This window comes from Babylonia areolata, chromosome 10, assembly GCF_041734735.1.
Source record: "Babylonia areolata isolate BAREFJ2019XMU chromosome 10, ASM4173473v1, whole genome shotgun sequence".
In the NCBI taxonomy this organism is placed as follows: domain Eukaryota; kingdom Metazoa; phylum Mollusca; class Gastropoda; order Neogastropoda; family Buccinidae; genus Babylonia; species Babylonia areolata.
The window spans coordinates 29773216-29797261 of record NC_134885.1 but is presented as its reverse complement, the minus strand read 5'-3'; the positions used below and the strand labels follow the sequence as shown (position 1 = coordinate 29797261).

At 40.6% G+C, this 24046-nt stretch overlaps 3 protein-coding genes across 5 annotated transcripts in view; 2 read left to right on the top strand and 1 right to left on the bottom strand.

Moving 5' to 3' along the window:
- The first annotated feature begins 3598 nt into the window (after positions 1–3598).
- LOC143286928 (dnaJ homolog subfamily C member 5-like) lies at positions 3599–15681 on the top strand. 2 transcript variants are annotated; one of them, XM_076594884.1, is made up of 6 exons: positions 3599–3773; positions 5316–5397; positions 6603–6659; positions 8019–8171; positions 9183–9311; positions 10790–15681. In XM_076594884.1, the coding sequence occupies exons 1-6, from the start codon at positions 3745–3747 to the stop codon at positions 10979–10981; spliced, it is 642 nt and encodes a 213-aa protein (XP_076450999.1). In that variant the 5' UTR covers positions 3599–3744; the 3' UTR covers positions 10982–15681. The 2 variants fall into 2 exon arrangements, with proteins under 2 accessions (XP_076450999.1, XP_076450998.1); XM_076594883.1 differs by having other exon boundaries at positions 9183–9329.
- Positions 15682–16623: 942 nt separating this feature from the next.
- LOC143286536 (large ribosomal subunit protein uL15-like) lies at positions 16624–20155 on the bottom strand. Its single transcript, XM_076594138.1, is given in 6 exon segments — positions 16624–16787; positions 18049–18220; positions 18539–18555; positions 18557–18615; positions 19333–19399; positions 20138–20155. Coding segments are annotated over 6 exon segments (447 nt in total). The 5' UTR covers positions 20141–20155; the 3' UTR covers positions 16624–16658.
- Positions 20156–21888: 1733 nt separating this feature from the next.
- Positions 21889–24046, top strand: part of LOC143286535 (uncharacterized) — a 59860-nt gene continuing 57702 nt past the window's right edge. For both annotated transcript variants that reach the window (XM_076594136.1, XM_076594135.1), the window contains exon 1: positions 21889–23727. In XM_076594136.1, the coding sequence (XP_076450251.1) occupies positions 22027–23727 (1701 nt within the window). In that variant the 5' untranslated portion in view covers positions 21889–22026. The remainder of the gene's footprint in view (positions 23728–24046) is intronic.

Below are 24046 nucleotides of genomic sequence, written 5' to 3'. Positions count from 1 at the left end.
GACCTCATCATTAGGGGGAAGGGAAAGGGTCGTCATTGTGAAGAAACCCAGTTAAGAAGCATGGTCATGATGGTGCTATGCCGCAGGACATGCAAGAGGGTCGCCACTGACTAAATAAAGTAAAAGCTGATGTACATAGTTTTAAACTGCGTAAGAAAGATGATGTGTGTGTGTTTGCATATTCAGTTTCTTAAACGAAAGGAATGAGTTGACTACTGATGATGAAACGAAACCAAAATTAATTGCCTTGACTGAAATAATTGCAAAAAAATCAAAACTGATTATAACGTCTCTGAATATAGTATTCCAGGATATGATCTATTCACAAAATTTAATAAATACCTCAAGTTGGGAGTAGCTATTTATATACTTACATCACTGAATGCAGTGGAATGCCAAATACTAAATGATCAACCTTTTAAGGAGAGTGTGTGGAGCACATTTGCTACAAGTAAGAAAGAGAAAGTGCTGATAGGCTTTGAATACAAGAGTCCTAGCTCCACCAGTGAGAACGTGGAAGAGTTGCAAAGACTATTGAGACACAGTGAATTAGAGATTATGACAAGGTGTGCAAAGTGGGAGATTTTAACGACCCAACAATAAACTGGAATGGATATTGGTCAAATGAGGATGATAATACTTTTTTGAATGCATATGAGACCCCTTTTTAAGCCAGATTATAACCAATCCAGCCCGCAGGTCAGAAACCAAGTTTGATTGATCTTGTTCTTGTGAATGATGAGAACTTTATCTCAGACATCACACATTCTGATTCAGCCCTATGTCGCAAAAGTGATCGTGATATACTTACCTTTACGCTGTATACAGATATGGATCTTTACAAAGTGAAGAACTTACAAACAAATATCATTTTGGGAAAGGAAATTACTTGAATATCAGGCAATAAATGAGGAAAGTTGGCTGGACTGAATTGGAAGGAAAAACGGTACACGATTATTGGTTGTATTCCCATAAAACCAGATAAAAGTCCAAAGCCACTTTGGATGACAGGTAATTTGAAGGTGAAAAAACGTGTGAAAAAGAAATACAATTCATACAAGAAGTCTCTAAAAACAAGAAAAAACTACAACCACTAAAAGTACATTCTAACTTGAAATAAATGTAACAAAATCACTAAAAATGCAAAACGAGACTTTGAAAAGACTCTCGAAAGAATGCAAAACCAGTCCTAAATATTTCTGGAAATAGTCCAGGCCAAGACCAAGGTATCAGTCCTTCAAAGACAGCTGATGGGAAGTTAGCTGTCAGTGATGAGTATATGGCAAAGATTTTAAATGATTTCTTCGCTAGCGTCTTTACCGATGAAGAATTGAGCAATATCCTAACTTTGACAACGGCAGAAGAGAAGTATGATTCCTCCACTCTGTCTTATACTGTCGTAACTCCAAAAGTTGTAAAAGATAAACTAAAGGCACTAAACCCCAACAAAGCTCAGGGCCCAGACCAGATATCCATACGAGTACTGAAGGTGCTTTGTGAAGAGTTTTCAGCACCTTTTTGTGAGCTATTTAATAAGTCATTATAGAGGTAGGAGAGGTACCCGACGACTGGAAATAGCAGTAGTTACAGCCATCTATGAAAAGGGGACTAGATCAGACCTAACTATCCGGCGGCCAGTGAGCCTTACTTGTATATCCTGCAAGGTACTATAGTCAGGGACATACCAGCTGATTTCATGACTGCAAACAACTGAATCTATATTCACCATGTCAGCATGGATTTAGAAAACACCGATCATGTATTACACAGCTTCTGGGGGTGTGGAAGATTTAACACATTTTATAGAAGAAAAGGAACCCGTGGATATTATTTATTTGGATTTAAAAAAAAAAAGAAAAAAGAGAGAAGTTGTTGACCCTGTACCACACTTTCAGGTTACTGTCTAAGCCAGATGGTTAGTGGGGTTACAGGATGTCTTATCATAGTGGATTACAGCATTTCTTCTCAGGAGAATCCAGAGGGTACGTGACGGTAACTTAAATCACCAGCTGCGCGAGTTTTACCAGAAGAGCGGGGATTTTATCACCATTTTTATAAACGATCTCCCAGACTGTGTACGTTGTTGTCAGTTGTACAATTTTTGCTGATGATACTAAAAAATGTGATAAAACTGGGAACTTCTCAAGATTGCAAGACGTTGATATAAACAACCTAAATAATTGGTCGAATAAGTCAGTGAAAGCTGCATATATATTTTAACTGTGTCTAAATGCAAAATTCTGCACTTAAGAAAAAAATCCAGAACTGACAAAGAATATGTCATGAAAAATGATGAAACCACAACCATTGCTATTTCAGAGTGTGTTGAGGAAGAAGACCTGGCCGGGTCAGTGTCACATTTGATCAGGATTTTTCGTTTAATGCCCATATTCTGGCAGCCCGGCGATGTTGATAACTGAAGCAAATGAAATATTGGGTATTTTAAAGAGAACTTATTAGACAAACGGTGCGACCGATACTAGAATACGGCAATTTGATATAGTATCCCAGACTAAAAAGACAATCAGTAGCAACTGAGCAGGTTCAGAGGATAGCAACAATCGAGAATCGTACCGGAACTCAGATCTCGAGAGTTAGATTACCACAACACAGTTCAATCTACATGCATTGAAATACAGGTGCTTTAGGGGAGATATGATTCAGGTCTTCAAGATCACTAACAAATTGATCAGTGATATAAGCCCCAACACTTTTTTTTTCTCAGCTAACAAGTCTGATATAATCAGAAACTCAAATACTAACCTTTGTATCCAGTTTTGCAGGACTAATAATTATATGCAAATCCTCTTTCAGCATCAGAGTTTTTAAAGGTTTGAATGCACTGTTAATGTAATGAAATCAGCTAAAAATATCAAGCAAATAAAAAATCTTCTTGACAGTGATTCTAGATCCATAGCCTAGAGTTTAGAAGATTAAGAGGTGATCTCATTGAAGTATATAAGATCATGCACAATATTTATGATCCTTGCACCACCTCTTCCTTGTTTACTATGGCTAACTACGATAAAACTCGAGGGCACAACTTCAAAATAAACAAAACTAATTTCGTAACTAACCAGTTCCGCAAGTTCTTTACTAACCGTATCATAAATCTGTGGAATAACCTTTCCTATGACACCATCAATGCACCATCGGTAAACGCCTTCAAAAATCACATTGACAAAAAGTTTAAGAACCATGTATTTTCCACAGAGTTAAATCTTTATTGAGCTGTAGATAAATATAGTATACACTATGCCAGATTTAAACAAGGGTCTGTTCACAACAAGTGATCCAAAAGCACATAAATGGACACTGATTATGAGGGCAAAAGGCTTTTAGCCTATAGCCAAACATTTCTGTGATTCTGTGAAATATGACTTTGATAAATAACTATTTCTGCAAATTAACATGCAAATGTAAACCCTAAAACCAAACTACTATACCAAGAAGGGGCGTAGAAAGGCCGCAAAGCTTAATTTTTGCCCCAAATACTGTACTTGTAAAGATAGTCGAAGCATATTTTTATCAAGTGCCTGTCATGTATGGGGATATAACCTAAAAGATAAATGATTTGGCAAGTTGGCAGTGTTAGAGTCGCGCCCCTTATCCGGTAACATGGCGAAATAGTGGAAAAAAAAAGAAGAGGAAAAGATGACTCTTCGGAGGATAATGCTGACACACACCTACATCTTTTGACAGAATTATCAGTTTTTTTGAGAGTGTTGTGCAAGTTTATTAATCATGTCAAGTTCAAGACATCGATCTTACTCGTAAGTAGAGATGATTTACTTAATCAAGAAGTGCGAATAATGAGTTGCACATGCACATGCACAGCGCTTATCAGGTGTCATTGATACGTGCTTTCTGATCACTCGTGACTGACTCCATTGTTTCATAGTTTTATCTGAAAATTAGAACAGACATTTTTGTTGTCCTTATATCTTGATATGTCGACACTCTTACAGTTGTACCGTACTCGAACTGTCTCCTTTCATCACAATGATTGAACTTCAGTTTCTCAAGGAGCCGTCACTGCTTTCGAACAAACCCAGTATCATATAAATTTACGCTGCACCACAACTGCTAGGCAGATGCCAGAAAGCAGCATTACCCAACGTGATTGGCAGGCCTTGAGCGCATGCATACATTTCTCTGTTTGTGTAGGTATTCCTGTCCGAGTGGATTTGTTCTGCAGGATGTTGCCAGCATTGAAGCCAGATCCTCACGGACACTGTATCGGCTGATGAGCGTCGTAACCATTCTGTCATTCTCCTGATTGATCCATATGATAGTGATAGATGATAACTTGACAAAGCAACCGATGAACAAACACAGTGGCAACAGTCTTATGGCAGTTCCATGGTGATCTTCTCATAGTAACAATGTGAAAGTCAGATGACAGTTTGTGAAATGGGATGATATACATGTAATGATGTATAGTGGTGAAAATGGATACAGAATACATCACCTTATGCAGGACATGTAAAATCTTTGCAGGTGATACTAACATCTACAATGCTGCATCACACACTGACACAGCATGACTGTACAAAATAATGTTAATGAAATTTGTATTTTAATGTAACAAAGTGCCATGTAGTGCATATTGGTATTAAAAATCTGTGTAATGATTATTTCATGAATTTATCATGATGTACAAAAGATATCACCTGTGAAAAAGAAAAAGACTTTGAGTTTGAGTCACACACATCTGTGTGTGTGTGTGTGTGTGTGTGTGTGTGTGTGTGTGCTTGCATGTTTGTGCGTCTGTATGTTTGTGAGTGTCCATTTTCGCACTTGAGTTAGTATAAGCACATGTGTGTGTGTGTTTGTGCTTGATAGGGGTTCACTGAGTGTGGCCCATTTTCTTTCATGTTTATGTTTTGTTCGTTCACCTTCTACTTATCTTTCCCGCTACCATACTGTTTAATATTGTCATAATTATTTGTTGTTGTTGTTGTTGTGTTTTTCCTCAAGGCCTGACTAAGCACATTGAGTTATGCTGTTGGTCAGGGATATATGCTTAGCACTAATAGCAGATGTGGAATTCCATATATATATATGGATTAGTCTGAACACAGTGCTTGAGACACTGAACTGAATTGGAGTCTCATATGACAGTAGCCTGTCCTGTGATCCCCACATACAAAGTGTTTTTGGGAAGGCAAATCACATACTCAATAAGATATATAAGAAAAAGGGGCTTCACGTTTTTTGTTTTTTTTTGTCAAAGACACTTTTTTAGAATTGTAGATTGCATATGTTGTCCATCCACATTTGGAGCATGTGTGTGTGTGTCTGTGTGTGTGCAGACGTACAGGGATCTCACTTTATGAACTGCTGGGTCTGGAGAAAGGGGCCACCCCTGAGGAGGTGAAGAAGGCCTACAGGAGGGTAGGTTGGTTTGAAGTTTAATGCTACTGTATTTCAAAATGTCACAATACAAACGGTGACACAATGAATTTTCCAGCACAACAAGAAAGTCTTGTATAACGGCCTGTCCTAAGATACAGGTATGCATGATTTACGTATGATGAATACCATTGCAGGTAGAACTAGCACTCAACAAATAATAATAGTGGTATTCATATAGTGCTAAATTCTTGTGCAGAGACAAATCAAAGTGCTTTCACACAAGTCATTCACACGTATGCATAACTCTAAGTAGCATTATTTATACACAAAAAGAAAAATGAGAACAATACAAAGCTCTGAAAAATAGAAAATGAAATGGAGGTATGTGAAGGAGGAGAGAAAATGGATCATCAGTGCATGCAAAAAGAAACTGGGCTTTGTATGATTTTGTTAATGGGACTGTTTACAGCACTGTGTGGAGCACAGGCTTTGAATGACAAGGGGGGTTTGTTCACATCTCTCCATCTGTCTTTGACAGTCACAGTGTGCACAGCTCAAAGTTCTTGGTTTCTGACCATGAAGAACTCCAAACTGTTTTTAAATGGAGGAGCAGAGAATGAAAAAGTAATATCACTGTTTAGTGAATCAGCTGTGCACATGTATACTTGTACTGTTACGCATATTATGTGTATACCCACATGTGCTCTCTCTCTCTCTCTCTCTCTCTCTCTCTCTCTCTCTCTCTCTCTTATGCATATTATGTGTATACCCACATGTGCTCTCTCTCTCTCTGTGTCTCTCTCTCTCTCTCTCTCTCTCACACACACACACACACACACACACAAACACACACACACAACACACCACAACAGAGCACAATATGAATGCACACACACGCGAATGCTTGCTCACACACACACACACACACACACCACCACACCACACCACACCACACCACACCACAACACAACACATGCACACACACATGAATGCTCGCTCACACAGACACACATGCTCTCTCCTTCCCTCCCCCCCCCCCTCCCTTTCTCTCTCTCTCTCTCTCTCTCTCTCTCTCACACACACACACACACACACAAACAAACAAACAAACAACATGTACACACAACCCACTCACACATAAAAATGGGTTCAGTGTTTTCAGGTACCTTCAGAATTATTATACTTACTCAGTTACTGCTGGTCAAAGGGTGTGCAAGTGAGAGTGGTGTGTGTTTTTTTTCCAGTTGGCTCTTCGTTTCCACCCAGACAAGAATCCGGACAACCCTGAAGCAGCAGAAAAGGTGAGTACCCCATCAGACAATCAGCTGATGGGTGCAGGGTCCTGGGCTCGAATCCCAGTCACGGTGCAGGTGCCTGGTGGGTAAAGGGGTGGATATTTTTTCTGATCTCCCAGGTCAACAGATGTGCGGACCTGCTTGTGCCTGAACCCCCTTTGTGTGTATGTGCATGCAGAAGATCAAGTACTCACGTTAAAAATCCCACAATCCATGTCAGCGTCTGATGGGTTATGGAAACAAGAACATACCCGGCATGCATCCCCTGAAAATGGCGTATGATTGCCTGCTTGACGGGGATAAAAACAGTCATAAATGTAAAAACTCACTTGTGTATACGAATGAATGTGGGAGTCACAGCCCAGGAACAACCCCCCCCCCCCCCCCACCCCCATCCCCCAACCCTCCCCAAAACCAAAAAACAACAACAATCAGCCCTTTAAACAGTAAAGAAACATGTGTTAGCCACTATGGTGGGAATCATTTGCATGCAACAAGATCTTTCCTCATCCATGGCAAAACATGAGGTGTAATATTGTGACATCATTTGAAGCAGCTCTTGTTCTTTGACAGATACAAGGGAATGAAAATGGAAGATGTCTCATGTGATCCTATTCTTTTGATTTCTTGTAAAAAAATCTTTTTAGTGAGAGGGTTAATTTTTCACAAAATAAGTGGGTGAAAAAAAGTAAATTGCTGGTGAGGAGTGAAAACGCATTCGATATAAAAGACCATAGATGTCAGTGCTTTTGGATGGAATATAAACATGGGTCACCTAACTTTCCATTTTGTGTTTAACCCATGTTCATGTTCACTTTCATAGTTGGTCTGTACAGTACAATACAGTACAACCATTTTTCTTTCTTTTTTTCTTTCTTTCTTTTTTTTTCTTTTTTTTTTATCCGCTTCATGACCCCCGCACCCCACTTAGCAGGTGTTTCAAAGTGTACACACAAACATATATACATACTCACACACCCCTACACCTACGCCTACATCTACACACACACACACACACACACACACACACACATATGAAATCCACTTTCACACACACTCACACATCCTTAGCCCAAACACACAGATGCACACACAAGTATGGAAATTTTACTGTAGTTTATTGTTGTCCTTACTGGCATTCTTTTAATTACTTTTCAATGATTGAAAATTAACATGATATTAATCATTTAATGGGTGTTAGGAAGTTTACTTGTGTTCAGTGTTCTTATTAGTGAAAATTGGTTTAAATTTGTTCTGTCTTTTGTGTGTGTGTGTGTGTGTTTTGTTTGTTTGGTGGTGCTTTTTTTGTTTGTTTTTGTTAGTGTACAAGTGTTATTTACTTTCTGTACTCTGCAATCTGTGCAGTTCAAGGAAATTAACCGAGCCAACACCATTCTGACGGATGAGACGAAGCGTGTGATCTACGACCGCTATGGTTCACTGGGTATCTACGCAGCGGAGCAGTTTGGAGAGGAGAACCTCAAAGCCTACCTCTTGTTCACCAGTGGCTGGTGCAAGGTGAGATGTGTGTTGATGATCAAGGTGAGAAGCATGTTGTCAATCAAGATGAGAAGTGTGTTGATGATCAAGGTGAGAAATATTTCGATGATCAAGGTAAAAAATATGTTGTAGATCAAGGTGTGTTGTTGATCAAGGTGAGAAGTGTGTTGACGATCAAGGTGTGTTGATGATCAAGGTAAGAAGTGTGGTGATGATCAAGGTGTGTTGATGATCAATGTGAGAAGTGTGGTGACGATCAAGGTGTGTTGATGAGCAAGATGAGAAGTGTGGTGACAATCAAGGTGTGTTGATGATCAAGGTGAGAAGTATTGTGACGATCAAGGTGTGTTGATGAGCAAGATGAGAAGTGTGTTGACGATCAAGGTGTGTTGATGAGCAAGATGAGAAGTGTGTTGACGATCAAGGTGTGTTGATGATCAAGGTAAGAAGTGTGGTGACGATCAAGGTGTGTTGATGAGCAAGGTGAGAATTGTGTTGGCGATCAAGGTGTGTTGATGAGCAAGGTGAGAAGTGTGGTGATGATCAAGGTGTGTTGATGATCAAGGTGAGAAGTGTGGTGACGATCAAGGTGTGTTGATGATCAATGTGAGAAGTGTGGTGACGATCAAGGTGTGTTGATGAGCAAGGTGAGAAGTGTGGTGACAATCAAGGTGTGTTGATGATCAAGGTGAGAAGTGTGGTGACGATCAAGGTGTGTTGATGAGCAAGGTGAGAAGTGTGGTGATGATCAAGGTGTGTTGATGAGCAAGATGAGAAGTGTGTTGGTGATCAAGGTGTGTTGATGATCAAGGTGAGAAGTGTGGTGACGATCAAGGTATGTTGATGATGAATATGAGAAGTGTGTTCATAATCATGGTGTGTTGATGACCAGTGTGAGAAGTGTATTGACGATCAAGGTGTGTTGATGATCAATGTGAGAAGTGTGTTGCTGATCAAGGTCAGAAATGTGTTATGACATGAAGACAGACGCAGAAGGTTGATGTGTTATCTCCCTGTGTGTTTGTGCAGGCCCTGACCATCTTTTGCGGCATCATCACAGGCTGCTACTGCTGCTGCTGCTGCTGTCTGTGCTGCAACTTCTGCTGTGGCAAGTGCCGGCCACAGATGCCAGAAGACGAGGACTACACACACTTAGATGTCAGTGCTCCTTGCATGGTAGTGCACACTTTCATCAGTTTGGTGATTAAAAAAGAAAATTCTCATCTAGTTGATCCCCCCTCTCAACCCCCCCCCCTCCCAAAATTTAGACATAACTCTTGTTTTTTTCTTCCATTTGTTTTAACCACTTGTCCTCTGCTGATGGGTATTCTCGTCTGTGAAAGGCTGTCACTTCTCTGAGATCTTCTTCGTTCGTGGGCTGCTACTCCCACATTCATTCATTTGTACATGAGTGGGCTTTTACTTGTATGACCATTTTTATATCCCTGAAGTCATACTCTGATTTCTTGGGGGTGGTGGTGGTGGTGGGGGGGTGCATGGCAAGTATGTTCTTGTTTTCATAACCCATGGAACGCTGATTATGAATTACAGGATCTTTAACGTGTGTATTTGACCTTCTGCATGTGTATACACATGAAGGGGGCTCAGGCATTAGCAGTTCTGCACATCTGTTGACCTGGTGAGATTAGGAAAATCTCCACCCTTTACCCACCAGGCGCTCTGACCATTATTCTAACCCAGGACCCTCAGATTAGAAGTCTAACACTTTGATCACTCAGCTATTGCGCCCGTCAGATTGATTTTCAAAGTGCCAGCTAAAAGGTTCATATTTGAAAAGTTTGATATAAAGTCAAAATAGAGCAGGGAAAATGTGGCTGTATTTAACTTTTAAGGTTTGGGTTTAATTGTCAAAGTGATGTTGAATCATGAGAAGAGTGTGAGAGATTTTACATCATGTTGTGAGGTGTGAGATTGTGTGAGATTCTGCATCGTGCTGTGTGATAGACAGTTGTGTGAATTTCTGCGTCATGCTGTGTGGTAGATGATTGTGTGAGATTCTGCGTCATGCTGTGTGATAGAAGATTGTGTGAGATTCTGCGTCATGCTGTGTGATAGAATATTGTGTGAGATTCTGCGTCATGCTGTGTGATAGAATATTGTGTGAGTTTCTGCATCATGCTGTGTGATTGAAGATTGTGTGAGTTTCTGCATCATGCTGTGTGATAGAAGATTGTGTGAGATTCTGCAGCATGCTGTGTGATAGAATATTGTGTGAGATTCTGCGTCATGCTGTGTGATAGAATATTGTGTGAGATTCTGCAGCGTGCTGTGTGATAGAATATTGTGTGAGATTCTGCGTCATGCTGTGTGATAGAATATTGTGTGAGATTCTGCAGCATGCTGTGTGATAGAAGATTGTGTGAGATTCTGCATCATATTGTGTGATAGAAAATGTGGGATTCTGCATCATGCTGTGTGATAATAAAAAAAAAAGAGAATCTACATCATGTTGTGTGATAGATTATGCATCCAGTATCACAGATTGCATGTTGAAGCCGGTTAAGCAGGATTGTAAGAAATCTCTTTCCCAAAATATTCAAGGCATTGTATCAAGCTGTCATGATTTTTTTTGTCTTTCTTTTTTTATTCCACCCCTCCCCCCCACACCCCCACAGGAGGAAGACACTGCATCCCCCAATGGCTCCCCCATCGTCACCCAACCAATGAATGTTGATGGTGCCAAACCTATTCCCATGCCTGCACCCACATCCACGGATGAAAACACTGAGGAAAAGATGACACTGAATGCCGACAGCAAACCCAAGTATGGAGCTGACGACGGCGGCACCACTGGAGGTGATAGCTAGTCAATTTCAGGAAATTCCAACTTGATTTCCAGATCTATATATATTGTTGGTTTGATGTATATACTGTATTTGTCCAGTATGTGACAGTGCGAAAGTGACCCAGTGTTAATCGGTTATCCATATTGGTGAGATCTTTGTCCATGAATATACTGGGAATGAAATGCTTTGGCAGGCTTGATGTATGGACTGGTTTTGTCAGTGATGTATGTTTTCTTTATACTTTTGTGTTGTATATGCGTTTACCTCATATTAGAAGAGCTGCCCTTCCAGTGTGTTTTCCTTTAACAATGGGCTTTGGACTGATTAAATCAGATTGAGAAAATCTCTTAATACAGTTTAGTGTGTGGATATCCCAAAGAAAGATTAGCCAAGGGATATAACTTTTTATTGATGGAAACCTTGTTCTGTTCCATGGGAGGTTCAGTAAATGGGAAAATCCAAGGGAGGGAACCTTTTAGTCAGATCTGCTGTTTGTGCAGTCATTTCTCAGTGGCAGCAGTTCCAGGTTGCTGTCACCAGACAGGCTTTTGAGTATTAAGAAAGCAATTAATTCCCTTTTCATCTGACTTAATCTGCTTATTCTGTTGATTCGAGTGTGCATTTGCGTGTGCATTACTTGCAGTATGATAGACTCTCCTGTTCTCTGTGCATTCTTACAGAGTCCACAAACCATGTTGTGAACTGAACAAAGGTAACAACAGAAGTAGAAGAGGAATGAAGAAAAAGTTGAAACAATAACAGCAACAAAAAAAAGTAACAGAGGAAAGAAAGAAAAAGAAAGGCCACCAAGGGGGCAAGTCTGTAACTCTTGAAGTCCTGAATTTGTATGTCATGATTAACTACCCCTTAATTCTTGGGTCTGATTTTGTATGCCTGTCTCTCTTAATTTCATTCTGTGAGTATGTGTAAGTTGTTATTCAAGTACTTGGGGCCCTGTTCTCTGTAAAACTGTTGCATTTGTCATGCATATGGGCGTACGCCTTCAGCGATGTTTTATTGTGAGTATCAGTGTGCTTGCCATGAAAGGGAGAAAGAGCACTGACAGCAGTTATGCATGTGAGCATATGCACATCTGTGCAAATATGCATAGACTGTGCACTGTATGTGAGTGATTTTGGTGAGAAATGCTGTCAATCAAGTGGGGAAACATCTCTGGGACCATGTGTATTTTGTCTTGCTGTATGAAAAAGTAACTCTTGTTGTATTGATTTTTTTGTGGGTTTTACCTCCCCCTCTATTGCCCTTTGTGTGTGGTGTTCAGTTAAACTCTACTGATTCAGCCACATAATTGTGATATGTTTGGATTAAGAAGAAAAGTTGCTAAATAGTCACTAACAGAGAAGATTGTTTTTGCCAAACCAACAATCTCCTTGACAATGTTTCATGAAATCAGTAACCCAGCAAACTTATCAACTAGCACCCCTCTTGAAGTACCCAAGCATACCTATGGAAACCAGAGCAAGACTAATCAACTCAGCCTTCATTCCTACCTTGAGCAGTCAGTGCCAGACGCGGACTTTGAACAAAGCTTTGGATCACAAACTCACAACTTGTGAGACATGTCTCCATCGAGTGGCTGGCAAAACCAGAAAGGATCGGGTCAGAAACGACGACATCAGAAAGTAATTTCTAGTTGGCTGGTGCTAACCTGTCAACTGTTGTATTTGATTCTATTGTATTATTGTATTGCTCTTTTGTGTCACAACAGATTTCTCTTTGTGAAATTCAAGCTACTCACCCCAGGGAGAGCGTGTCGCTACTCTGAGAGCGCCATCCATTTTTTGTGTATTTTTTCCTGCCTTCAGTTTTATTTGTTTTCCTAATGAAGTGGATTTTTCTACAGAATTTTGCCAGGGACAACCCTTTTCTTGCCATAGGTTCTTTTACGTGGGCAAAGTCCATGACCTCAGTTTATCATCTCATCCAAATGACTAGCGTCCAGACCACCACTCAAGGCCTAGTGGAGGGGGAGAAAATACTACTATGGGATTCGAATCAGTGCGCTTAGATTCTCTTGCTTCCTAGGCAGACACGTTACCTCTTGGCCATGACTCCACAGTACACCAGTGCATAAAATGGTTTGGTCACCGACAAGAACGCCAGTCAATCAGCCAGCCCTGGAAGCTTACAACACTTCAGTACCAGAGAGGGATCACGCCAGCAGTGGATTGATGGAGTTTCAGACACGCTTCATGCCCACAGCATTGTGCTAAGTCAGGCCTCCTGTTTGCCACAGACTGCCAGCCTGATCCCCCCACAGTACCGTCCTGATAAAGCGGATGGACAAAAGAAAGAAGAGACAGTGTGCTACACAATTCTTTTCCAGGTCATGGTTCAGTGTTCTGTGTGTGGCATTTGTTTGTGCTCACTTAGTTGATTTGGTCAAGTTTTTTTTAAATACCTTTTTTTAGTTAAATCAGTAAAATACAAGGGGACCAATTTGCATGTTTTTTGTTTTTGCTTTGTTGTTGTAAAATTGGCTTCATATGGCTTTGGAATGATTAAGCTTTCTAGACATTTTGATGCATGTATTTTGAATAGGGTGTGTTCTTTGATTAGAATGTAGTACTTTGTGACACACACTGATGGTATGTTTTATTGCTGTTAATTTAAATTTATTTTGGTGATGTTTGGCAGTATTATATATTCACAGAATGGTCAGGACTGAATCAGACATTGATGGTGCTTCCATTCAGCACTTCTCGACACTCCCACCTCTTCCATCTCCTTGGTGCTCTCTAAAGCATTCCACACCAAACCATCAAACAGTTCATTTATCGGCTTTATGTGATACAGGAATAATACCCCATCAATGACCTTTTATATTATCTAAACTTTTTTTTCTTTTTCTTTTGCCCTGCATTTTTACTACCTCATCTTAAGCAATGTTTGGTTCATAAGGGAAACATATCCAGTTACTTTTTTTTTTTTTTTTTTTTTAAATCAAAGCTTGTATCAAAACACATACATGAACGACAACCAGTGCCTCCATCATGCACATAATCTTTACTGCAGTTGGTTGTGACCATACATGGATGTTTATCTGACTGCAGTTAAGTTACGTTCTCGTGTAAATATTAACACCTGACTACTTAAAAACAGATGATATGCATGGAGTGTTTTGAGGGAGGGGGAAGGTGATGAGGTGTTGGAGAAAGGAAATGGAAAGGTGGCATTAGTGGACTATTTTATTCTTGTAGGAATCTGGTTTTAACAATATTGAGGGAGGGGGAAGGTGATGCGGTGATGGAGAAAGGAAATGGAAAGGTGGTATTAGTGGAGTATTTTATTCTGTAGGAATCTGGTTTTAACAATATTCAGCAGGGTTTCTGTGTAAAATTTGGGCTTGAATTAGCCAGTGTTCAGACATAGAATTGAACAGTTCTGCTTAAGTCTGTGAGTCTCATATCACTGGAAATCAGAATAAATCTGCTGAGTACTGTGGCATGGCTCATCATTTGATGCGCTCTCCTTCCTTTCTTCCCCTCTCTGCAGCTGATATAAAACTTAAAGGAGTGGACGTTAGAGACTTGAGTGCTGCTTTTGATACCTTGTTTTAGTTTTTCCATGTCTGTTTTTTCCATGTACTGAATGTATAGAAGGTATATATGTGTACACTGCTGCTGCCCATTAAATGCTTACCCAAAATTCAGAATAGTCATGCCACAAGGATGGTACTTCTTACTTCAACACCAGTATCAGTGCAGCTAAAGGTTGAGGCTTCTTCAAGTCCCCTAGCTTTTTTTGGCCATTGTGTCAGGAGCTCCACATTGGTAGTTGTAGCTGTAAGTCATTCAGTAGCCATTGGATGACCGGAGTTTCAGGCATTTGAGGTTAGGTGAATGAAGCGTCTTGCAAGGTAACAACGGAAAGAGAAGCATACAGCTATGTCAGATCTCGGGTTCATGTTCTCAGAAGGCTCCAATCCTGTGCTGTTTCAATGAAACTTTTGGATTCATTTTCTCACAGATTCAAGTGCCCAGTCAGTGAATACCTCCTATCTTCAGGTTGATAGGGGGCTGCATGTTTCATATACGCATTTATAGTTATACTTTTAAAAAGTCTGTTACTGAAATGTTTCAAAAGTCTGCTGCTCAGTTTACTGAATTGAAGGTATTGTTTAATTCTTAGTCATTTCCTGTAAGTAATTTTCTTTACATTAACGCAAAATACTAAATACCAGCATTTTTTGTATAAATGCATTTTTTGCTGATTTTATGCTGGCCTCGTGTATAAAGATAAATATTTTAAGTATTTAAATAATTATTTCGTTCTGGTCTACTGAGCTCGAGTATTTAGGCTAAAGTGAGCTCAAATATGTGTCCATTTTTAGCAGTTAGTGCTGAGTTAGTGCATTTTCAGCATGAGTGTATTTGCAGGTTGACCAAAAACACAGTTCTTATTTTCTGCGTGTTGTTTTTCTTTCCAAATTTAAAGCTTTATTTACATATCAACATGTTATATTTTCTGTTTAAATAATCCAGATTGTTGTATGAAAAGGAAGCATATTCATACACCAAGATTGGTTTTTCATCATGTGTATCAATCTTTCGATCTCATAGGCATTCATAGTTATTCCTACCATGAACATACATTTGGGTGCAACCTTATTATCAAATCTGCTAGAGCAATGTACAGAAGTCCTGACTCAAGTCAACAAAATTTTGTATTCTTTGTCATAAATGTTTGTTTCTGCACAACAGGTTTTTCTGTTTTGGTTTTTTCTCTCCATGCATTGTCAATCGAGGATTCATGCTGCTGGCATCATTGAAGAGTTCAGTCCCTTGGATCAGCCAGCTAACTGCTTTGTGTGCATGCAGCAATGCAAAATGCTGGCAGGTGACCAGCGTGAACAGTTATTGCCTTCTGAATAGGTCATGAGGTTTCATTTTATATTCTGGCACACGTGTAATTCTACACATCTGCACAAGGATAAAGGGGGGCACAAAATTGACATGTGCAAAATACACTCCTTCACATGTTTATGATCCCTCATATATGTATGAAGCAAAGTTACACTTGGCAAACTGGCTTGCTTCCAAATATGAGAAAGAACCACCCTGAAAAATATTTAAAGTCTCAAGAAAGAAAAGTCCACTCCTTTGTTTGAAAGATCTCACTTTTTGAGAAGGCAATAACTGTTCAGTTAGAAAGCAGCCTACCAGTTTTCAATTTCATGTATAATTTTTTAAAACCTTGTTTCTGCACACCTAAAACAAAATACAGTCTAGTCTATGATCCCCAGTTTTGGTGCACCTGGTGGGTTGAGGGTGAAGATTTTTCCAATCTCCCAGGTCAACAATTTTGCAGGCCTGTGGCAGTGCCATCGTCTGAACATCCACCAGTATACACATGCAGAAGATCAAATATGCATGTGTAAGATTCTGTTATCTATGTGTGTGATTGGTGGTTTACAGAAACAAGAGCATACCCAGCATGCACATCCCTGTAAATGGGAGTATGACTGCCTGCATCAGTAAATGGCACAGTGAAAACGGTCGTGTAAAAGCACACACACACAAGTGAACAGGGAATTTGGAATTAGTGAACACGGAAGTAGAATAGTCGATAGTCAAATTTTCTCCACACACAGAACCACACCCATACCTTATCTCACAAGAACAATCCACATGACACAACCATTACTTTGTCCATTTATTTTTCTTGTACCACATGATCAGGCCACAAGCACACATGCACCACCGACAGCCTTGATCCTCTGCTCAGCTGTCTTGCTGAAGAACTTGGCCTTCACGATGACTGGCTGCTTGGGGAGGTGGCCCTTTCCCAGCACCTTGTAGTAACCCTGCAAAAATGACGGTTGTGTCCATGACCATGTCTTTAACTGTGTCTAAGACTATGACCATCAGAACAAGCAACTGCTGTCCTATCTGGGATAAAATCTGATAGTGAAGGGAGTCTTGCCCAAAGGCCCAACAGTCCCAAAGGCTGCAATACGAAGAGCCACAGCAATCTCAGTAGCATGCAGCACAGGTGTTACCTAAAATCACTTTCAAGAGTAGTCAGTATGAATTTCCAGACGGCCAAGAAACCAGTATAGCAATCTATAATGGAAGCTGTATTTAGTCTTAGAACAAGACTAATCAACATACCAACCCACTAGTTCCTGTATAAATGAATTGGAGAGACTGATAAAATAATCCATAAATGATCACAAAATGGAAATGAAAATGACCCATGCCAACGTGGTACTCTATGTTCACAAACTGACAGTTGATATCACACATACCCAACATGGTGTTATACATAAGCATGCATGTGAAGCCAATGGAAACATTGAGGAGCAAGGGTTGTGAAAATGATTACAACAGGTGATCTCTGAAAGACGAGGCAGGCTTGAGGTGATAAATCAGGCTAGGGAAAAAAGGGGGGTGACAGCATAACTCATTGATGAACTGTCTCTCTTTCCACTTCATTATCACTGCAGGTCTGTGCGCTTGTGCATCAGGGCTGCTGCAGGGAAAAAAAAAGGTGTTATATTTGGAACAGGATACCACAAAGCTGCTGATAAGTGTCTCACAAGTCAACTGTTTTCCCTTTCGACACAGACACATGCAGGCATGAAAAACTTAGGTTCGGGTTTTCAATTACAAAATCAAAAGCTTTTTAAACACCAACTGATGACCAAATGCAATAAAATTAGTAACTATCATTTTGGGAACCCAGATGAAAAGCAAGACATTTGAAAGCACCTTTGCCCCTTGCATTAATCATGATTTGTTGCATATATAAAAGCAATGATTTTGATCAGGAAAATCATTCTTTTTTCCTTTTCTCGATCATTATAGGTACTTTTGAACGTGTCACTACTGTGCTTTATCAGAAATTATGTAAATTGAAAGCTGTTACAAACCCATGTTTTTCTGTAAAGACATCAGACATAAAAAAAGGCATGTCTTTTTTTTTCTCTCCTTTCTAAATCTTAAAAACCTGATTGGACCTTGTACAAATAACAGTATCTCTAGTGAAGAGTTTTCCTCGCACAGACAGTATACATATGTATGATAAATGTTCGCACAGACGGCCGAAAATGAGGACACACTCACCGCTCTGATGACATCGATGACAGGCGCCTTGTCAGTCACTTTCTCATATTTCTCCCGTGTCTGGTCCGACACCAGAGACCAGAGGCGGTCCACATTGATGGCTGGACAGTAGAACTTGTTCTGTGTCTTGTGGAAGTACCTCATACCAACCTTGCCAAAGTATCCAGGATGGCTGTCAACAACACACAGTAGCCATTGTCAACAACAGGGATGGACTTACAAAGACTGCAAGTCATACAGTCACAAGTCATAATGTCATATCCCGAAGTGAGACACATACAGCATGTCCAATCACAATCTGTCACTCATACTTTTCACTGAAGTAGCTGGAAACTAACTTATGAAATGAGAACTCAGAACTGTGATAGGAGTTGACACTATGATAGCTGTTGAGAACGACAGGAACAGACATTGCATATTTGTTCTCGAGTTTGATAGCCAAGAAACAGTCCTATTACTACTTCCTTTTTTCCCCCAAGAAGGCACTTACTATTTGTCATAATTGATTCCTGTGGTGGTGCATGCCACCAGCGTTACCACGGCCACCAGGATGTTTCCTGTGTTTCCCTGCACAAACACAATTGAAGAAACTGAAAAAGGGAAACAACTCACACAAACACATGCTTCTGACAAATACGGAACGGTCTTTGTGCAAAAACAACACTTGTTTATAAATCACACAGTAAAATAAAATACTACACTGATCTTTCCCCTGAAAATAGTTCAATTATTTATTACTATGTCTTTTCAATGTTCATATATTTCCATGGAAGGTCTGTATCTGCTTATAAAACAATAATGTACATTGGTATGGCACCCTTTCTCGGAGCTCAGAGCACTTTACATGAAATGAAAAGTTACAAATTGCAGAAACACTTATGACCTCTCCCCCTCCACCATACATGCAGCAAAGTGATTTGGAGGACACAGGGTGTTGTTAGAAAAGGAGTTAGGAAAAGATGATTTTTTGGTAAAGACTGAAACGCAGAGAGTGAGAGACAGTCATATGAACAGACATGATGTGAAAGGTTGCTCCAGATATGAGCAGCAGCAAAGAGGAAAAAGCATTCACCACAGGTTCTTGTACTGACATAATTCCCCGAAGGTAAAATATCAGTGAGCGTAAGCAAATTAGCAATATAGAGGTAAAAAGATAGGTTGGTTCAGTGGAGTTGAAAGCAGAAATGCAGAGACATGCAACTTTGTATTTCATGCTCGGTCAGCACTGTTTTATATGTATCAAAAAATGATTAAGCACTGAAACACAGAAAACTGGCAGCTTACCGATACGGCCATGGCCATGGCTGACATGGCCACGCAGCTTCCTTGTCTTCTTTCTCTTGTTGAGAGCCTGCAAACAAAATGAACAATAGTTGGACAACTTCCACAATTCCAGTAATTCAACATAAAACTTAGCAACTTCATTCAATGATTCATGCTATACAATCATAAGTAATGACATCCTTTGATCCTAATTTTTCCAAACATTCACACTGAAACTTTTGGACAATATCCACATTTCTTCTCCTGTATCAGGCCAGTCAAAGAGTGGAGGGAGAGATATGTAGACTTGTCTGGTAAAATAGTAAATATTACAATGTTATTATGTTATTAACCAACTTACAACTCTTTTCAGTCTTCTAAACGTCAAAGAACAGAAGAATAAATGTGGATATTGCCTAAATTTGTAACCGTACTTCGTCCTGAACATTCACGATTTTACTTGGCAGAACTTGATCCACTGCTTGGAACTGTCAACACACACACTGTTCGACACACTCGTAACACTACTGTGTTAAAGCGTCTGTTAAGTTTGTTACTGCTAGTTATTTAATTTGTTTATGCACAAAGGGTAGGGACTGACATGAAAAATTAACAGAAATGCTTTTTGGGTCGAACAATATTCGTCCGATGTGAAAACCAAAACACACTAACATTTCATTAAATAAACGCTTTTTCGCAAGATCAAGCAACCAGAAGTTGGCAATAGAGGCAATGCTTCTAACATTCATGTTTCCAGATTAAACAATTTGTACAAAATTCCAGATTAATAAGATTTCAAAACAGACAAAACGTGCACCATCCATACCATGGCTGATCCGCTTCAAAGAGGCCGGAAATGTGAAGCGGAAGTTGTTTTTCGTGTCCAAGAAAGACAACTCCAACAGGGAAGTCAATCAAGCCAATGGACGAGCACAGGTGGGTGATCAGTCATACGCCTGATGTTAAAATAACCTGTTTGCTTCTCAGGCTGTCTGGATATGGGTGTTGTTTGCAGTCTTTTTACGCATGACCTGTCTAGGAAATTAAGGGGAAACTGTGCTACAGACACTGCAATGTAAAACATAAACATGACCGTTTGGTTTAAAGAAATAAAGCCTCCAGTGCGCAAAACACTCAACACATTTTCTGGCCGCATATGATGATAATAATATTTATTTATTTATTTGTTTAATGATGCATTGAATACAGCGGCTTATGCATAATCTACTTTCCAGTCAAGGATTCAAATATTGTAAAGCAAATGTAAACACAGAGAAATGTGCAGCCAGCTGTGTACACACACACACACGCACACACACACACACACACACGCATACACACACACACACACACACACACACACCCATATGCACGCACGCACGCACGCACGCATGCACACGCACACAACATGTATGCCTGTGTATATATTTTGTTTTATGCACTCACTCTTGGTAAACATACAGTTATGTACACACATGAATTTGTTATACACAGATAATGTATAATAATTTTAGTTATGTGCAGCATGCATATTATCCATGCATACACTGATAAATACACTTTTTGAGAAGAATTTGACACAGTTCTCCAGTGCAGATGTGGACACATGCATATGTATACATATTTGCATGCATGCACATGTATATATATGTTATTATATACACACATAAACACAGTGGTTTATGAATTGGTAGTTTTAAAGTCTGTTCATTGTATGCCAGCCAATATTATCTTTTTATTTGTTTGTTTGTTTTTTATTTTTAAATTTTTTTTTACTGGCACATGATATCATAAATGCAACTTGGAAGGACAGATAGAATTATTGAGAAAAAAAAGTTTCAACACCCCTAAAATGGCCTAATTAAGGATTGAGAACTAATTTAGGGAAGAGGTCACACACAAAGAATTATGTGATGACCCTTGGAGATGAGACTTTAGTGTATCTGTACAATGTTGGAGTTTTACATGCTTTTGCATACCTGTATTGGGCAACATTGACATGCTGGTAAAATCTGCTCTAAACATATGAGATATAGAGTTTTGGTTATATAGAACAAGAAGATGGGATTTTTTTTTTTTTTTTTAACTGGCGATCGAGAAAAGGCATGAAAATGTCAGAGTGTTTTGAATGTTTTATAGTGTTTTATAGTTGAATAGAATACAGAAAAAGAAGGAAAGAGAGTTTATATTGTATGAAACCTCCTCTCTTTTGAAAGACGCTGATCATTATATTTATTTCCAATGTATGCTAGTCCCATAATGTGTGTGTGTGTGTGAGTGGGTGTAGGTGGGTGGGTGTGGGTATGTGGGTGCATGAAAGAGAGTGGAAATCAGGTGGGGAGTGTAAGGATTATTGTGATCTCTGCTTGTTATGTTCATCTTTTAAAGTTTTATAGTTGGTGTTCATGTGAATGTGCTTAAACATTTTACAAAACATTGTTTAGGGATTGAAAAATTATTATTTAGTGTGTGTGTGTGTGTGTGTGTGTGTGTGTGTGTGTATGTGTGTGTGTGTGTGTATGTGTGTGTGTCTGTGTGTCTGTGTGCAATCTTGCAGACTTTGCTGACAGTGTGACAATGGCACCAGCAGAAGTCAGACCAGTGCCAGCCAGGCAGATCCCAGAGTGGTTGTGTCACCCACTGTCGGAGAGCCATACCTCACCACAACACCTCCCCTGCCTTTGACCTGGTCATCGCTCAGCTGCACCGACCATCATGGCCGACGAAGAAAGCGACAATGCCAGCTTCACACCTGGGAAACTCCAGGACCTCAAGAAGATGTTTGAAGAGAAGAACGCACAGTCTTCAGACTCTTCAGCAACGAAAGCTCTTGCTGGCCGAGGCAGACCCGTGCTGCCAGCAACCCCACCTAAACCAATTCCTGGAGCCAACTGTGCCCATCCGAAACCTGCTCCGCGGCAGCTGTCACCAGCCAAGAGAGGCATGACCACGTCTGAAGTTTTTGCGGAGTCTTCCAACAGCGTGCCTGAGGGGGAGGAGCCTCCGTTGAATTATGGGACCGTTCCTCGCCCTCGTCGACGTACAACCTCCAGAGGTCAGGACTGGTCATCTACGTTGGAAAGAAAGCCAGCTGCCCAGAAGAAACCAAGCCCTACTGTCTCCCGCCGGATTGCTATGTTTTCAGAAGATAAGGGTGGTGATGAAGACGACAGTAGTGTGGTGGAGCGAAGGGTTCTGTCTCCAAGAGTGAAATCTGGTAACACCAAACGTCTCTCTGACCCCTGCACAGACATGGATGGTTTGTTTGGCAGAACAAACTCAGCCGAGAGGCGAAAAACAATGGACAACTTTTCATTCCCTGACACCGCGTCCAAACCAGGTGAGGTCAAAGTGCAAAATCAGATCAGAAAGTTTCAGGAGAAGCCTAGTCTTCCAAAAAAGCCAGTCATTGTCAGTGCAGCTCACCCCCACAGCGGCAATACTCAGCAATCCGTTGCTAAAGTGGAACAAAGTGAAAACAATTATGAAGTTCCGTGGGACCTAAAACCTGGGAAGAATGTGGAACGATTGAAAGCACTGAGCGGTGATCAGCAATCCCCCCAAAAGGGAAAATCCCCTGCACAAGACACTCCCACTGCTACTGCAAAAGACAAAGGGGCAGGTAGATCCACCCTCCCAAGGCCCAAATCTCAGGCCTCCAGGCCAATATCCAGACCCACTGAACAACCTCCCCCACCCCCATCCAAGCCCCCTCGCACATTTGTTCACACAGAATACCTTGAAGGCAAAGGTCAAGGTCACTCTCCTGATAATCAAAATACAAAAATGAAGCCCCCATCAGAGCGAGACGCAAAGCTCTCGGTGTCTATACCAGAAGGCAGCAGTGTGGATGAACATGGTGTGACTTTGAGTGGAGGTGGAAAACCCAGCCACCCCTCCTCTGCTCAGGAATCCAGAGAAACGAAAGGAATCCGAGAGAAGCCACCAACACGCCCCCCACCCCCACGCCCAAGGCCCATATCAGAGGCAAGCACTTTAAACAGGCGAAAGGTCGCATCGCCTCGACAAGCCAAAGATGTTAACAGTGCTGAGGCATGTGAAGGCCCTGTTGTGATTTCTGCCAAAACGGGCAGACCCATCAGTCGTCAGGTGTCAATGTCCAATCCTCATCGTAAACCCAACGACCGACTGCCGGAAAAACCAGAAGGAGAGGGTTCACTTCAGCGCTTTCCTTTACGAAAAAGCTTCAGCTCTGAGTGTTTGTACAAAGGGTCAGTGTCATCGCTGTCTGACATGGGAAGCACGGAAGAGCCAGCACAGGGGTCTATGATGCAGAGCTACCACCCGGGGGACTATGGGGGAGAGCCCATCTACGAAGTGTTGATAGACACCGAGGGCTACGCTGTCCCCAACCAGTTCATTCGCTGCCTGCCTAACAACGACCAAATGGCCAAGGTGAGTGGCCTTGAGTGTCTTCCTTCAGAATGTAAAAATTAATTTAGCTATGTCGACAGGGGTTTGACTGTGTTATTGTGATTTTGTTTTTTTTTACATGCTCATTCTTCCACAGGACAACATCACCCAAGGAGGAAGGTGGCAGAATGGCTAAGTTGCTTAACTGCCAATACAGTATCTGTGAGGGCCTAGGTTCGATTCTCGTTCTCACTCTTTCTTTCAAGTTTGACTGGAAAATCAAACTGTCTAGTCATTTGGATGTGTCAACAATGGCCTGGATACTATTACATGCAGTATGCACTTGACGCACTGAAAAACA

What these genes read in the sequence shown, in the direction of transcription:
- LOC143286928 (XM_076594883.1), top strand. Translation starts at nt 3,745, where the DNA reads ATGTCAAGTTCAAGACATCGATCTTACTC. An exon ending in TCACCAGTGGCTGGTGCAAG is followed by an intron (nt 8,172 to 9,182) that starts GTGAGATGTGTG and finishes GTGTTTGTGCAG; the next exon opens with GCCCTGACCATCTTTTGCGG. An exon ending in ATGTCAGTGCTCCTTGCATG is followed by an intron (nt 9,330 to 10,789) that starts GTAGTGCACACT and finishes ACACCCCCACAG; the next exon opens with GAGGAAGACACTGCATCCCC.